The 16,430-nt window shown below is 50.6% G+C and overlaps 2 protein-coding genes across 6 annotated transcripts in view; both read right to left on the bottom strand.

Moving 5' to 3' along the window:
- The window catches only part of GDAP1L1 (ganglioside induced differentiation associated protein 1-like 1), a 12,218-nt gene extending 3,320 nt beyond the window's left edge, over positions 1 to 8,898 (bottom strand). Inside the window, exons 1-5 of one of the 5 annotated variants that reach the window (XM_010188996.1) lie at positions 8,719 to 8,898; positions 5,823 to 6,042; positions 2,339 to 2,512; positions 317 to 414; positions 58 to 172 (exon numbers count right to left, since the gene is read on the bottom strand). In XM_010188996.1, coding sequence (XP_010187298.1) covers positions 58 to 172; positions 317 to 414; positions 2,339 to 2,512; positions 5,823 to 6,042; positions 8,719 to 8,898 — 787 coding nt within the window. Of the gene's footprint in view, positions 1 to 57; positions 173 to 316; positions 415 to 2,338; positions 2,560 to 5,809; positions 6,043 to 8,718 lie in introns of all 5 variants that reach the window. The other 4 variants (XM_010188995.1, XM_010188997.1, XM_010188998.1 and 1 more) reach the window with 4 other exon arrangements.
- Positions 8,899 to 12,909: 4,011 nt separating this feature from the next.
- On the bottom strand, positions 12,910 to 16,128 carry LOC104544193 (oxidative stress-responsive serine-rich protein 1-like). Its single transcript, XM_010188994.1, has 3 exons — positions 16,014 to 16,128; positions 14,265 to 14,375; positions 12,910 to 13,594 (listed from the first exon to the last, which is right to left on the bottom strand). The coding sequence occupies exons 1-3, from the start codon at positions 16,088 to 16,090 to the stop codon at positions 12,910 to 12,912; spliced, it is 873 nt and encodes a 290-aa protein (XP_010187296.1). The 5' UTR covers positions 16,091 to 16,128.
- Between the last annotated feature and the right edge of the window lie 302 nt (positions 16,129 to 16,430).

Genomic DNA, 16,430 nt, shown 5'->3' with positions numbered 1-16,430 from the left:
CTGTTGCACCTCAGCCTCTCACAGAAAAGCACCCCCCAAACGCAGCCCAGTGCCTACCTTGATACTCCAGCTTCCTCTTCTCCAGCTCCGCCTCGAGCTGGTCCAGCACCATCGCCAGCTCACCAAGGATCTTCTTCAAGTAGTTCACGTTGTCATGCTCCAGGATCTTGGCCTGGGTGGAGAGTAAGGTTAGGATGGACAGATGGACATGAGTCCTTGCAACTGTGCAGGGACATGAGGCAGCAGGTGCCCATGGGAGGTCCATGGGTCATGTCCCCCACCACCAACGAGATGTGTGTGACTTTGACCAACTTACCATGAGCTTCTTCTGCTTGGAGAGGTAGGGCTCTGATAGCTGCGGCTCCTCTTCGTGGTCCAGCTTCATCAGGTCTGTGCTGGCATTAGCTAAATGTCCTGGGGGGAGACAGAGAGAGGGGCTGGGTGGGGGGCGCTGTATTTGGCAGGGGTAGGGATGACCTTGTGCCTCTCTCTGTCTCTTCTTGTTTTAAGAACATCCCTGAGCTTTCCCATAACCTGGTTCCTGCGGCTCCATCCCCAGCAGGTTGATCCTTTGGGATGTCTGAGCTTGCTGCCCACGTGTGGGGGTGCACGGGGCAGGGAGCAGCAGGGTAGGGGATGCTCCCTCCCAAATGAAGCTGTCCTGCCCCAACTCAGTGTCAGGGGTGCAATTCAGCACAGAGCTCATTGCAGGTGTGGGAAAGATGCCCACCTTCCTCCCTCCCATGACATGGGGAGGACATGAAGGGCTTTGTGCAAGGGAACTGATGGAGGGGAAGAAGCAGAGTAAATGGAAGAAGAGAATACGAGATGCAGAGTAGCCCCTTAGGGACAACATAAATTACCCGAAGCTGGGCCAATCTCTTCCTGTCAGCCCCCATCTGCCTTTCTGTCCTTGTTCCCTCCAACAAGGGCTTGGCTCTGCCAACACCCAGGCTGAGAGGTGCCAGGGTGTGCAAGGGAACTGATGGAGGGGAAGAAGCAGAGTAAATGGAAGAAGAGAATACGAGATGCAGAGTAGCCCCTTAGGGACAACATAAATTACCCGAAGCTGGGCCAATCTCTTCCTGTCAGCCCCCATCTGCCTTTCTGTCCTTGTTCCCTCCAACAAGGGCTTGGCTCTGCCAACACCCAGGCTGAGAGGTGCCAGGGCTGGCTGGGACTGTATGCTGCCACAAAATGGTGAAATTCCTTGTTTTCCACCACAAGCCCTGAAGCTCCTGCTTGCTAAGGCTCCCAGCCAGCTGTCCTGGGGCTATATCTCAGAGGAAAACCTGGATCTCACCCAGGTTTCAGTCTCCTGTTCCCCTGAGAGAGCCTGGCCCTCACTTCACCCTTTCCTTGGGACACAACATGTGGATTTGCCTCAGCACCCACTGTAATGGCGCAGTGCGGCCATCACGTGTGTATAGCGGATGTGCTGGGGAGGAAGGGCACCACTGGCACTGGGGCACTCCATGGATCTGCCACAGCCCCTCCTTTTTGGAGACTGGGGAAAAATGCCACCAGTGAGGAGGTTTGGGCAGCAAGATATTTTTAAGGACCTCAGCAGAGCAGGGGCAGGGGTGCAAGGCAGGCAGCTCTGAAGCCATCACAATGGCACCCTTTGGGGAGGGGATGGGCTCTGGGGGCGGGGGTGATGCTCACGGCATGGGTTCAGCCGCATGTGCAAGATGCCAGCAGAGGCAGGGCATGGTGTACACCTCAGGAACAGCCTATTTCTCTTTGTGCATGAGTGCATCCCATTTTGGAGTGACCATCTGTGACCCAGGCAGCTGAAGGGACAGTGGTGGGGGAATGATGTTTGCTATGGGAACAGAGCCTAAAGGAGGGAAGAGACGTGGGGCATGCTGGTGCCCTCTGAACAAGGGCACTTTTCTGGCAAGCAATCCTTGCCGTTGAGTTATATTAAGCACTGTCAATGTTTCATGAGTTCTTGAAGGTCAGGTACACAGTCTTATGCCAATTCATCCACTATCTGCAATTCAGTCTTGCTGTAGTCGCCCACCTGTGCCCACAGAGCTGTTGGAGGGAGAGGGGACATGTGGGAGAGGGAGAAAATTCACGTGCCCCAAAAAGAGCTGGGTGAGAAGCGTGCATGGCCCATGGGAGCTCAGACACCTCTGGGGCTAGGAAGCCTCCACAGGGTGCCTGCAGCTCCCAAATAGCTGTGTTTTGCTGTTTCACAGCTCTGTCACTGTGTGTGTCAGTGGAAAGGGGAGATGAGCAAGAAGAGGGTGACTAGATGGGCTGCGGAGCCAAACCGAGCCTAAAGGAAGGTGGCAACAGCCTTGGGCAGCCCCCAGGAGAGGCGACTTACTGCGGATCTCAGCGGTCGCGTACTTTGGGATCATGGAGTCGGTGGTGAGCTCGGGGTGCAGGATGCAGCCATGTGTGTAGGCGTCCATGGGTAGCGAGTCCAGCAGCTCCCGGTACTGCAGCACCCGTGAGTGCAGCAGGCTGCCCGGCTCAGGGATCAGCTGGGTGACGTTTTCTGAGGGGGCAAAGGGAAAGGTGTCAGCAGAACACTCACTAGGGGCTCTTTAGCCTGCATGGGACACCAGTGTGTGGTCCTGGCTTGAGCTACCGCTGAGCAGGGACATGTACGCACATCATTACCCAGCGCCACTGCCCCAGTGTCCCCAGGAGCTCGGCATTGCAAACCCTTTGCCTCTGCAGCCCTGGATTTGGACGCTGTGGTTTCACATCTCTCAGAAAAGGAACAAAACCTTCCCGTTCTGCAGAAAAGAGCTACAGCACGGAGAATTCAAGTTTGGGATCTCCTGAGTTACGCACTCATTACACCAATGTGTAATACAGTGATTCTGTGATTCAGTGGCAATGAGGCACCTAATTTTCTTGGGCTTCCTTGAAAATCCCGTTCACAAAGGATATTCAGGAAGCTGATGACCAAAGAAGGAACCCAGCACATTTTCCCCCATGCTCAACCGCTGCCTCAGCCGCAGGAGCATCCCTGGCCCTGGCCGGCTCTTCTCCTCCTCACCTTGTTGGGTTTTATTCATCTTTTGTGCATGGCAGTTTGTATCCTGCTCTTTTTATGGCACTTCCAGCTCAAAATGCACAGGAGATCACACCACGAGGAGAGAAATGTTGCTCTTGTCTCCCCTAAGAACACCAGCTCCATTTTTATATAGGATCATAAAAGTTTACGGCATTTTCAGATAGCAGTTAATAGGTAGTGAGTAAATTTATCACCGGGACTCAGTAAAGCTGATTGCCCACATGCCGTCCGCAGTGCAGGTAGTAACACACACCAGCATCTCAACATGAGTTCAGGCACATTGACAGGAGGACTTGGGCAAACATGGCCAACACGGCTCCTAAATCAAGGTCCCAAAATGACGGTTCTGCCCAGTCCCACTGCCTGAGGCTGTGGGCACAGCCTGGCAATGCCCACCCAGCAGAGATGCACGGTTTGGCCTGCCCCAGTTCCGGCACCACTGTGCCTGCTGCACCTGTGGCTGGACAGGAGTCAGGGAAATTTTGGCAGCTCCTGTATCGCAAACCTCTTAACAGCTCTGATCTGGGGATGTCTCTGCTGGTGGGCTCCATAAAATTATTCTAACTGATGGGTATCAGCATTACTGTCCCCTGAGCAAGGGAACGTTTTGGTAGCTGCTTCTTGCCAGCTCTGCCTGGCCTCCAGCCCCCTCCAAGCGGGGATTTTCCATCCGAGAAAAGCGACTCGCTGAATGAAATAATAATAACTGACCCATAGCCTGAATGCTTCTTCCACAGGCTCCCAGCCAGCACCTGACAGGCTGGTGCTGAGGCTGGAAACCAGAAACCAGCACATCCAGAGTGACCGCCCTGTCCGGCAGTGAGACAGAGCAACCACAATGAAATAGCGGCGTATTGGCCACTGGCCCATGTCTTTCAGCACCTCCCAGGGAGTTTTTTTTGGTGGGATGGCACTCGCTCTGCCTTTGCATACCACGGCAAAAGCATACTGCTGTCGCATATAGATGGCCCATGCAAGATGCAGGATTGGGGGAGGCTCAGAAGGATGCGCTGGGGGCTGCCACCCTTGAAGGAGCCCCTTGCCCAGGCTCTGAGATGCATTGCCACCAGCCAACCCAGCAGTGGTTTCTTGGCACTGCCGGGCCATGCCCTAGAGGGAGAAGCACCCTCAAAAGTGGCTTATTTGCACTATTAACTGCTTTTTGGGTGAAAAAAAACATTGCTCATCACATCACCCTCTACTGATAGCTGCCCCTGAACGTGCATGTAAGCAAATGTAAAAGGCCATGCTTCCAGCCCAGGGGAAAACATAACACAGTGAAAACACCTTCTTGTAAAGGCACATTCAAGCTCTGCACATTTCTACAAGCTGAGTGATTTCCCTTCAGACCAACGGTTTTGCCAGCCAGCAGTGGTGGGCTCAGGGCACAGCAAGCAGCAGGGAGTGATGCTCCAGATCCTCTTCCCTAGAGCTTCCCCTCCCCATTTCTCAGCAACAAGGTAAGAAATTGCACCTGGCTGGACAATCTCAGTGACAGGAGTTTCCCAGCGCATGGGCAGCGCTGTGTCCCCCTCCTGCTGGGGACAGCCTGTTGTCACATATGCCAGACCACCTGCCCTTTGCAGAGACCGGGTGATGCTGCTGCATGGTGCAGGGATCACAGAGTGACACTCCCCACTGCTCCTTGGCCCCAGGGCTGCCACTGGGCAGGGCAGTCACTGCCATTACCCAGGAACCGCTGTCAGATCCTCCTGACCTACACCATCCCCATGGGCTCCTCCTGACCAACCCCCAACCCCACTGCCCTGCCAGTGAGTGAGCATCGTGTGTCTGCCAAGCAGCAGCACCACAGCAGGGCTGGGAGAGGACAGCAGCTGAGCTGGCAAGACGCCCTTGCTTCAGGAGCTATTTTGAGATGTTTTTGATGTCTCTGTTGCAAGGGGGATGGATGCTGGGGCGGGCGTCGTGATGGCCCAGCCCGAGCTCCCAGCTCAGCTTTGAAGCCTCCCTGGTGAAGCGTCCCAGCCTGACAGTCCACAGCTCTGGGGAAATGAGGGCAAAGGGACGCGAGATGCCGGGGAGAGGCTGCTTGCCGCAGCGGCCCTGCAAACAGCTGCTTTCCGGTGCTGTCTCAGCATCCCAGGCTCGTCTGGCCACTGGCTGCAGCCCTGCTCCAGGGGAAATAGGAGTCCCTCTCCTGGCTGTCCCTTCCTCTGTCACATCATCCTGTGTGGTCCCCAGCACTGCCAGCTTTGTTTGACTTTGAAGAGGTGGTTTTCTTGGAGGCACAGTGGCACAGGGGATGGCAGGGTCCCTTGCCCATGGCCAGTGGCACAGGGTTCATTGAGGAAGGGGAGAGGAGCAGCAGCACTCAGCTCAAACCCACCTTCTCTCAGTGGGGCCACTTACTGGGAGTTACTGGGGTTTTTACACTGTTATCCCAGGCCAAAGTACAAAGGTGGCCAAACCCAGAAGCATTTCCACAGCCATGCCCCAGCCACAGCTCTGGTGAGATGCCACTGTACACCATGGGGATGGGGGGAAACAATTTGGCTTGGGAATCTGGCCTTCAAGGCAGAAAAAGGGGGGAACACAGCTATGTCTCCCCCGCAGAGTCCTCCAGCAGTACTTCCAAGTGACATTTGGGGATTTCTGCTGAAAATCCTTCATTTTCATGGGAAAATGTGTAAGTTTGGGGAGAGCTGGTGGCTTGTTGCTCTTTTGGGGCAAAGCCGAAACTTTCCATGCAAAAGTGGGTGCATTTGGCAAACAGCATCTGGATTAGACTCGAGTTCCTCCCCAAGACACAGCCCCCCCATACCTCCTGTGAAATTCTTCTCCATGTAGTCAATGATCTGGTTGTAGTCACTGATGATGTTGTCCCTGTGGATGATGACGGGCACCTCCTCCCCCAGGTTGAGCCGCATGAACCAGGGCTCCTTGTGCTCCATCAGGGGCATGCTGACATCTCGTTCCTCGCAGGGCAGCCCCTTCTCCGCGATAACCAGCCGCACCTGGGGCAAGAGGCCAGGGAGAAAGGGCTCAGCCCCACAAACCAACATGGCCCCTCCGCCACCCTATCACACACCCTGGCCCTCCCCTGCTGCTTAAGCACGGGACAGACCTCGTCCTGCGAGAAGTCAAGCAGCTTTTGGCAAAATCCAGGCAGCCAAGTAAGGAATCACCTTCCCAGCAAACAGGAGAGACCCAAACCCATCCTAACTTTGCAGGACCTTGGGCCATCCTCTCTCTGGTTGCTGGTGGCCTATGCAACTGTCGGAGGGGCTGGGAGCCCATCCCTCACAGCAGGTGGAGGGAGATGGGAGCTCCCCAGCTGGGCGGGGATCAGTGATGTTGCTTCATTTCCTAGTATAGCCCAGCACACACCTGAGGAGGAGGGGAGGGTTGCAGTAATCCTATGCTCTGCTCCCAGTGGGTGCTGTTGCTTGGCTGAAGGAGGCTTGGATGCAAACTCAGGTATGTCCTGTGTTTGGGGGTGGGCTCTGGCTTTACCTGGGCCTGTTTTGTGCAGGGCCTCAGGCAGCCTCTGCATGGTGTCCTTCCTGCTCCATGGTGCTGCCAGCCTGGGGGCATGACCTGCCGCCTTCGCACCTCTTGTGCCAAACCTGTGGCCTTTCCTGCCACTTCCTCCAGCCTTGGGCCAGCAATGGCATTGCTGGGAGGGGGACATCCACCTGGGGGGGCACCAAAAGCTGAGTCCAGTGGTGTGGAGGGGCAGGTAGAGGCAAGAGCGGGGCCTGGAATGTGGGGCACTGTCCCCATTGCCTGTGGCTGGCCCTCGGGGTTGATCCTGCTGCATATGCACTCAGGGATGGCATTTTAGGCTTCTGGGTTATAAAACCTGACTGTTATGAACTAAGTATGTCAAACAGGTAAAAAAAAACCCTTGGGGGATGTGAGACAAACACATTTTACAGAATCACTGAATGAGTGAAAAGCACTTGTTTTCTTCTAACTAGCAGCAGCTAAAAATACAACTTAACAAATATAAGCATTTCTATGAGTACTTCAGAGTTCCTGCAAAATTAGTCATTAATTATTTACAGGGCTGGCAAATTAATTTTTTTCTTTCAAAGTCAAACAAGGGAAAGCCTGGGTCCCTCAACTGCAACTTGCTCTCGGCCTTTTCCTCCCAGCTGATGGATGAACCTGGGGCAGGACCACCCCAGGGCAGCCATCTCCAAACTCCCAGTGCTTCCCTGTTCTGTTACGAAGAGCCAAGGCCCAAGGCCTGGCAGGAGGCAGTGCAGGCAGGAGGGCTTGGCTCCTGGGGTAACCCCATGCCTGTAGGTGAGGGCAGCCCCTGCCAGCATTCCAAGGAGGGGTCCCAGCCGGGGCGAGGAAATGTGCCTGGGCTCCCTAGCTGGTCCCTGCAGTGCTGCTGTGGCTGCCATGGGGGATCTTGTGTAAAAATCCAAAAATCTGGCTGTAAAGCTCAAAGAAATCCCTTTGCAGGCAGGGCTAGATCCTAGTGGGGGGCCCCAAAAGGTGCCCATGGAGGCTGCTCCAAGCAGCTCCCAGGGCAGAGTAGGAAAAGCTTCACCTGCAGCCATCTCCAAGCAAAACCACTCTGCAGTGGGGGCTCCAGTGCGGCCCCCACCCTGCAATGTCCATCACAGCAGCCCGGGCTCGGCTGCCTTCCAGCAATAGCTCAAAAGCAAAGCCTGAAGTGGTGCGAGGTGGCCCTGTGGCTCTGGGTGCCCTGTCCCCAGCCCTGCAGAGGGGAACTCAGTTCTAGGAAACCCCATACAAGAAGTGTCTTAACCACTGCCTCCCTGCTCCTGGTGGCCAAACGAGCAAGACAAAAAGCAGTAAGCCCGGCACAAGGTGGGGGAGCCGGGACGAGCATCCCTCGCCGGTGCAGACCAGAAGCCCGTTAGTCAACCCGCTGCTGGCAACGGTGAAGCCGACCATGTGCAGCCACGCTGCTGCATTGGGCATCCTCCCCTTCCTTTGTGCCCGCAAGCAGCAACGTGCGTGTCTTTGCCCCTGGCATCTCCTGGCCTCCCCACTGGGCTGTGGGGCTCGAGGGGACCCCTGCACTGAGTGAACTTTGTGTTCCCCCCCGCTCCGAATAGCCTATTCCCCATGTAATATTAACAGCATGGCAATAACGAGTGTGTTGGGGCTAGGAGAAGAAGGTCAGGTTTGCTATACAGCTGCTGTGCTGCACAATAAGCATTTACAATTGCCTGGAAAATGTGCTTTCCCACTGAGGCACCCTCGGAATAGGATTTCCAGGGCACTGCTGCAATGTCAGGGGTAAATCATTGCTGCGTGCCAGGGTCTGCTCCTTGGAAGGAGCCCGGTTTGGGGGCTATGTCCCCCTCTCCCGGTGGCAGAGTGGTCCCAGGGCTTGGCTCAGCCTTTGTCTGCGCCCCTGGCCACTCCAGGGGGACTGTGAGTGAACACAAAGCCAAGGCAGCTCCCGGTGCAAGCCATGATCCCAAAGCAAAAGCAGGATTTGGCCGAGCCCCCCCCCCATCACCTCCCCAGGCAGATGCTGTTGAAAGGCAGAACCGCAGGTACAAAAGAGCTGCCTGGCCACACGTTGCTGCCCTCGCCCCCTTGGGGACCAGCCCCTTGCTCTCCCCACCAGTGCATCCCCCCTCCCTAGGCAAAGGGATGCCCTGGGGACCGGAGGCGAATCTTCCCCATGAACCCAGCTGAGCTATTATTATTTTTTTTTTTTTTACCTTTTGTGAGCTGAAGGACTGGGTCCAGTGGTACAAAACCAGTCTGTCCTGGGATTTGAGAGCGGGGTCTGTTGGGTCCTGGTTTTCCTCCCCCTCCGTGGATTTCCCTGCGTCGTTCTCCAGCGCCGAGATGGGCCACCAGCTGCAGTTGGTGGGAGTAACATTATTGGGAGTCGCCATGACAGCCTGTGAGCGAGCGGGGAGAGGGACGGGGAGCGAGCGGCGCTAGCCCAGCATCACATGGGCTCCCGCCAGCAGCATCACTCCCGGGGCAGCTCCATCTCCCAGGCTGGGGTGTGCAGCTCAGGCCGAGGGTCACGGGAGAGGGTGGCGGCAGCGGCGGGGGCAAATTCGCAGCCCGTCCCCGCTCGTGGCAGGGCTCCCACGGAAACGTGCGGGCATCGTTTCAGTGGGCGAGGCGGCGGCTCAGCAATCCGGGGCAGCTCCAACCCCTGCGGCTCCTCAGGAATATTTTGCAACAGAGATGAAGATTATTTTTTTTTTTTTACCGGTTTAGATATGACAGATAGGTAATAGATACATTGATGGATACTGGCTTTAAAATGCTTAGCGGGTGGTTTGCCTGCCTTGCAGCCTTCATGGAAAGGAGCAGCAATGGCTCTTTAAGGGTATTCAAGGATTTTTGGAGAGCACAGGTTAATTACAGCCTAATAGTTGTTGCACAGCCTGTACTGGAGTAGAGCCCAGGAGTCCTCACTGTGTATCAGAGCCCTGGGGTACCACACCAAACTGGGTGAGACCCTCTGCACCAATGCAGGGGGTCATTTCCAAAATTAGCAAGGCGTGTCACAATTGGAAACCGCCCGAGTTTCCGCTGCTTGGAGAGCACTGGGGCTTCCATAGGTGCTGCTCACTGGGCGCTATGAGCATCACCCAGAGGTCTGCAGGCAAACGCCTGTAGGTAGCTGGCACATTTTGAGAGACAGAGACCTGGACATGTGGGCCTGTGCTTTATGTCAGGTGGCTTCATCATGCTCTATCTCCAGCAATATGGCAGCCTGGGGATAATTTCCCATGCATGGGACTAGCTGCCAATGCTGCGGGGTAAAACCAGCATGGTTATGGGGCCAAGTTGTGGAGAGGATGGAGGAGCGGGCTCTGCAGGCTTGGTCCTGGGGCTGCAAGAGGGCTCTGAGTACTAGTGTGTCTCCTCCATGCATTGTTCCCATCTTCCACCTGTGACGGAGCTTGTGATGTTGTCCCAGGTGTGGAGGGAAAGAAACAGAGGAGGGGTTGGGAGAGCTGATTCAAGTGGGGAAACTGAGGCATATTTTGCCCAAGAGCACTGGGAGGGAGTACAGCCAAAATGATACTCAGCTGCTTGAACACAGTGAAAGGAGCAATTTTCTTAGGGTTGGGAGGTGCAAATGAATCTCTTGGTGTTGAGATGTCCTGCTCCCAAGGGTGTGCAGGAGGGTGATGGCAGAGCGGTGAGGCTGGGAAGTACTATGACCTGTCCTACCTTCTCCTCCATAGGCAATAGTCTCCAAAACCATGCTCTCTCCTCAGCCCAGGGCTTCCCAAGTGCTCCAAGAGACCCCATGCTGGCCTCAAGGACACCCACAGGGAAAGGCTGTTGCTTGGCCTCTGCTTAGAGGCTACAGTCAGGGCGGTGGCCTATGCTGTTGCAAACTCAGTGCAAATGGGGCTTTGAACAAAAAACTGGCCCCATCGCATGGTGCTGCCCTGCCCTCTGTGCTGAAGCCTCCCCTCCCGCCTGCTTCGCATAGGACAGCCCTCACTGCCCGGGAAGTATCTTTTAGGGCTCCTTTCACTGGAAGGGGACACCTCTGGGTTTAGGATAGGAAAGGAGCATCTTGACCAAGCAGAAGCTGTTCTCCCCTGCAGGTAGCTGTCCAGAAAGCCCCATCTAGCAGCGTATTTTGTAATGAATTAATGCCGTGCCTTTGGGAATAAAAAAATAACAAGTCGCTGCATGCCTCTGCATCCTGCAGGTACACGATGCTTCTGGAGGGACTTGGTTTTTTAGCTGGGTTTTGGCTTGCTAAACTAAGCAAGACTTGAGGGGCAAGATTGGTGCCAGCCCCCTTTAGGGGTGTTCTGACCTTATGTGACCTTGAGATCATCCCCCACCTGTTGTCCCCAGCCTCCCCACCTGCACGAGACTGAAGCTGGGCTGTGCTGTGAGATGCTGCGAGGCCAGACACAGTGGCATCAGCAGAGCCTTGGCAGAAGATGCCATTGGGGCAGGATTGTGGGTGCTGGTGGTTTGGGATACCCAATCTGGGGTGTGTCATCCCAGAGCTGCTGCAAACATCACAGAGGAGAGAGAGCAGGTGCTTGGAGTTGGTCACGGGACTTTGCAGGCACAAAAGCACCTTCCCTGTTTTAGAAGGAGAGTGTGGAAATCAGGCTGTAGAATCAGCTTCATTGATTTTTTTTTTTTTCCCCCGGTGGCCTGATTCAGCATCTGCCAATGTAAAGCTTAGCTAGGGCTTGGTTTGGCTTCTGCAAGGAAAGAAATAAATGTAATTGATCCAGGATGCCCTTCTGCATCCCACTTAGTTGAACTCGTCCTGAAACTAGACAGGAGAGTAAAATGTGCTAAGAATACCATTAAAAGATTTTAAAGTGGGCACAAAACCAAAGCATGAACAGAAACGTGAGCAGACACCCTTTGTTGAAGCAGAAACAGTCTTTAAAAGACAGCAGAAGCAAAGGTAACTAGTACAAAACACTCCTGTTTAAAAGCAAAGTGTGTATTTTACCAGGGAGAAAGGAGAGAAAGGGAAGAAAACCAAAGCTCTGTGTGTGGGTTTGCAGGCGTGCTGGAAGAGGAAGGTGAAGGGGACAGTAAAATCTAGAAATCAATTAAATTTAATGTGAGAGTACAAGCCAGCACCACGTGGTAAGTAACTGCAGGACACTTTAGAGCGAATAACAGTTTTACCTGCATTCTTATGTTAATTTATTTGGATTTATTTACACTTTAAATCTGAACTTCCTGGATTCATAGTGTAAATTTCAGGGATGATTAGAATAAAATCTAGTGAGTATCATTGAGAATGTCTGAGACTTCTCTAGCACAGAACACAGGGCCAACTGTCGACATCTGCTATAAACTATTTTTATACAACTGGCTTGTGACTCCTTGGCTTGCTGACCACTAATTTTTGAGCATATAAGTAAAAATTACAGGATTTTACTCAAGCACAGTTGTTTACCATGTGTACAGCTGACACTGAAAGCAGACTCTTAGTCTTTTTAAAAAGTAAAATTATTCAGGCTTTAATTTGCTGGGTTTTGACAAACATTTATTAATGCAAGTCTCAGCAAAAAAAAATATTTCAATATTTTCAACCAGAAGGAATGTTACAGCTCTACACCACAAAGCCTCTATGATAAACACTTCTCATTTACCCTATTTCCACCCTGCTTTGTGTATCAAACTCAGAAACAACGTGTATAGATGGCTCTGCCATCTCCACTTCTGAGACAGCATGGGCCAAAAAACCTGTTAGCCGTCTTCATTCCCTCTGTAAAGCACAAATAACAAAATATATTTTTGCTTCTAAAAGAGCTTCACTTATCTGCAGAAAAATAGAACTGCTTAAGAGTGAGCAAGTTAGATTATTAAAAGGTACAAGCACACACCCGAATATTCTGCACCTCCCAACAAATCTGTGAGGAGGAAGCATTCACAATTTGATCCAACTAAAAAGGAGCCAGATAGTGTTGAAAGGAGATCCATCCTATCTAAAATGCTGAACGCCTTCTCATTCTTCCCTCTAGAGCAGGCTGAGGAAGACAGCTATGAAACATTTTTGCTAAGTACTGGAAACATTAAGAATGAACCTTCCAAACACTGCAAAACCTCAGAACAAAACCTAAAGAATCTTTTCTTTTTTTTTCCCCAAAACATAGTGAAAACAGCATACAGAGCTTGAATAGTCACAGCACAAACCAAAAAACAAAGGGAGTCCCATTTGATCTATAGTGCTTTTGTTAAGGTATTCAGAGACTTTAGTGCATTCTTATTAGAACTAAGCTTGGAAACTATATCCCATTTTTCATTTTATTAGAAAACTAAACCGTATGAGGCAAAGAAACATTTGATCAAACACACAACAGTGAAAACATGGCACTTACAAGGCATTTAACCCAACCATTATCACAAACTCTTGGTTCAGGATTCTCTATTGCTTTCAGTCAAGTGTACATCATTTCTGCCATGTGAGACATTTTCTTGGGAATATACAGGTAGTATTCCATGTATCCTGAAAGATCTTCAATAGTCACGTCATCCACAAAGGCTCGAGCTTGCTCAGAACAAGATCGAGGAGAACCTGCTGAGGCTGTCCCGCAGGAGGATCTATTCTGAAGAGACTGGGCGTGGACTCCCAGGACTGCCTTTTCGCACTCTGACAGGACGCTCCGCAAGCCAGAGAAAGAGTACACCTCCATGGTTCGCCACTGCTTGCACTGGCACTTCTTGTCCGTGCAAGGGCACTGCTTGCCGTTGCTAAGCATGGATAAGGACTGGAAATCTGAGGTTTGGCTAGAATGCAAGCTGGTTTCAAAGGATGAAGGGAGAGCAGGGCAATTCTCTCTTGACTTCTCCAATGGCTCTTTGGCAATGAGAGCTTCCAAAGGTTGAGTTCTGTCATTGCTGGTCTCAAGGTGAGAATCGTTCCTGTCCTTCGTACCGTGTTCTGCTGTAACAAAAATGTCTGAACTGATACTACCCTTTGATGTGTCTGCCTGGGTTTTGTGTTTCAGCTGGCTGTTGGCTTTCGTATTGCAATACGTAAACTTGGGAGGATGCAGGACAGGAGATTTGGAGCGTCTGCGACGAGGGACTCTTGCTGATCCTCTGGAAGGCTTTCTCACACACCTGCAGGGTTATGACAGGTGAGCAAGTAGGTAACTCCAAAATCCACATCATAGCTCAGTAAGCTCTAAAATGAGGCTAAAAATGTTTTGGAAGATTTTATTCTTATTTTTTTTTTCCTTAGAAAAATCAAGTGACTGGTCACTTACAATCTCTGACAGGAACAATGGAGGAGTCTGAAGACATCGGGGCTCCCCCAAAGGAAAGACACATACAAACAGCCCTTATTCAAAGGTACTTCCCCCAGATTTTCTGTGTTAAGCAAATAATAGTTTGTCATCCCAAAATGAACTGTAGTGCAGGACCTGGACATCAATTAAGCTGCTGGCAGAATTGCACTGAGTATCCAGGTACTTCAATACAGAAATACAATAACCAAAAAAAGATGTTGCAAAGGTGTAAGGCTTGAAGAAAACGACTTCTGACGAAATCAGTGGAAAAGCAAGTTTTAGGTATCCTCTATAACAGAGGAGGAAATACTGGTTTTTAAAGTCTTTGATGAAAGCCCCTTAAAAAACATTATATCAAACAGTTATGGTAAAGTTTTGTAATAGAAAGGAAAGAAAAAGATATGCTGAAGCAACTAATTAATGACTTTCACTGGAAACAGTATGAGAGTGCTAAATATCTCAAACCAGAAGCACGTGCAAGGGTGCAGCGAATGGTGTTTTACCCATGCCACGCTTCCTTCGAGCAGACAGTCTGCTGCTTGACTCCATCCATGGCTGCTCTTGTTGGTGTCCTCAGAATCGTCCCATCGCCCACAGACAGAGCTGCAATACATCTGTGTAAAAAGAGAAATGCCACATTACAGCAGTGCTTGAATACACTGCTTCAGAGGTCTAGATTCAGCCTGTTCGCTTTAGATGCTTAGCTAAGACATTTAAGCTTGCAGACTTGACTTCAGTGCTTAGAAACTGGCTGGCACAGAGATATATCTAACTGCTTTTACTATATTGACCTCAATCAAGTTTCTAAAGATAGGTGACATGAAATGAAGGGAGGCCAAAATGCCCACAGGCTGATGTCATGCCCTATTTGTACCAAAATGACACATTAAAGGAATGTGAACTCAGGTTCCAAACGTCCTCATCAGACAATGGTTGTTAAAGACTCCTAGTCATCTAAAATGCAGTCAGGAACCAATAGCAGCAGGCTGAGGAGGACTCAGTGGAGAACTGGATGAGGTACAACAACAGATGAGGACAGATTACTAATTCATTTCTCATTAAATTTCCCAGACAAACATGGAATGAAAAAAACATCTGATAGTGGAGGTCCAGGCAACATAAATGCCTCAAAACATGCATCTGTATTTCTGATGGCTGTATGTGTGATTTGGAAGATGGGATAGGAAATAGTAAGAAATTAGGTTGAAATTTTCACAGAAGGGCCCAAGTACTCTGCCCAAAGTTGGACTTAAGAGATTAGCCACAAGACTTGAGCCATTCAAAACACATGCCTGCAAAACAACATCTTTTTATGCCTAAGAAGATACAATCAGGAATCAACCAGAATCCCACACAGTCTGTCACTGGTAATGTATCAAAAGCAGTATGCTTAATAAGCCTAGTTCCTTCTTAAAGAACAGCTATTTTCTTTTCACATTTAACAGATCTCCTGAAGTAAAGGAAATAAGCAGCAAAGCAAAATATATTTTAACATGCAGAGGAAACCATGAGTCTGCAGTATTGATGGCTATGGAGATGAATTCACAAGGTAACATTTTCAATACCAAACTTTCTCTTTTCTGTCAATTCTCAAAACACTTCAAGTGAACTATCTCACAAAGTGTGAGACTGCATAATTTTACTAACTTCTGCTTTTAAGGAAGACACTTATACTACATATCATCAGTATGCCCAGTGTGTTTTTAGTACAAGAATGCCTGCAGACATTTTACTCTACAAAATCCCCCGAAATCAGAAATGATCAGTGCTCCTATTTAGCCTAACAATTTCCAGTGAGACTGGGCCCTCCAACACACTATGAAGTGTTGGTGCTGGCCTTCAGATGCTTTCCAAGCAAATCCTCATGCACTGCAGTAAAGGTTGATAACGTGGCTGAAGAGACCTGCGTTTACATGAATGGACACATGTTCTGTATCACAACAGGTGACTACAGCTACCGTAATAGTTAAGATTGGGTTTGCTGCTTTGGGTGAGTCATTTCATGTTTTTATACAGTCACTGTGTAATTTCAGTTGGATATTGTGCCCAAATTAGTCAGTAATAAAGTGTACTGCTTTGCCTATTAGACAGTTAAACCAATTGTATTTCATGTGAAGTGATGCAGTTGTCTCCTCTTAGACAGTAAGGAACCTTTCACCAAATTACATTTGAGATTCAAAGTAATAGAAAACAAATATAAATATGTTAGAGGCAAAAGACAAATTACACTGTGCTTTTTATGGCTCACTTACCCTGCTGCATCCACCCTGAGCTTTTTGAAAGCTGTTTGCAGGCTCTCTTCCTCTTCATCTTTAGCTTCCAACTCCATTGATAGGCTCTTAGTGTGTAACCAGCTGTGCCATACAGAATAAAGTGAAATACAGAAATTAGGATTCGATGCTGAGGTCTGAATGCACATGGTCTCTACAAAACTGCAACAATAAGTGTAACGGATGCTTGTTCTTCTGTGGGCAAACTCACTGCCTTCTGACCAGACCTGTCCGGTGCAGCTCACTGTGAACTCCAAATGCTGCGTTTCTCAGAACAGTCACAGCCTGTGTCAAAAATAACAAAGTGCCTTTTTTTTCACTGGGCGAACAGACGATATATATTTTCTGTCAACTAGTACCACCTCAGGGTGAAGTGCGAGCACGACACCGCCAGAGCAG

This window comes from Mesitornis unicolor, unplaced genomic scaffold, assembly GCF_000695765.1.
Source record: "Mesitornis unicolor isolate BGI_N332 unplaced genomic scaffold, ASM69576v1 scaffold49777, whole genome shotgun sequence".
In the NCBI taxonomy this organism is placed as follows: domain Eukaryota; kingdom Metazoa; phylum Chordata; class Aves; order Mesitornithiformes; family Mesitornithidae; genus Mesitornis; species Mesitornis unicolor.
This window is presented reverse-complemented; position numbering and strand designations above follow the sequence as displayed.

Bases quoted from the DNA above. Each gene is read 5' to 3' on its own strand.
- LOC104544193 (XM_010188994.1), bottom strand. From the start codon at position 16,090: ATGGAGTTGGAAGCTAAAGATGAAGAGGAAGAGAGCCTGCAAACAGCT. The intron at 14,376-16,013 runs GTAAGTGAGCCA...CTTTTTACACAG, and splicing joins CTCAGGGTGGATGCAGCAGG to ATGTATTGCAGCTCTGTCTG. The intron at 13,595-14,264 runs GTAAAACACCAT...ATAACCCTGCAG, and splicing joins TCGAAGGAAGCGTGGCATGG to GTGTGTGAGAAAGCCTTCCA.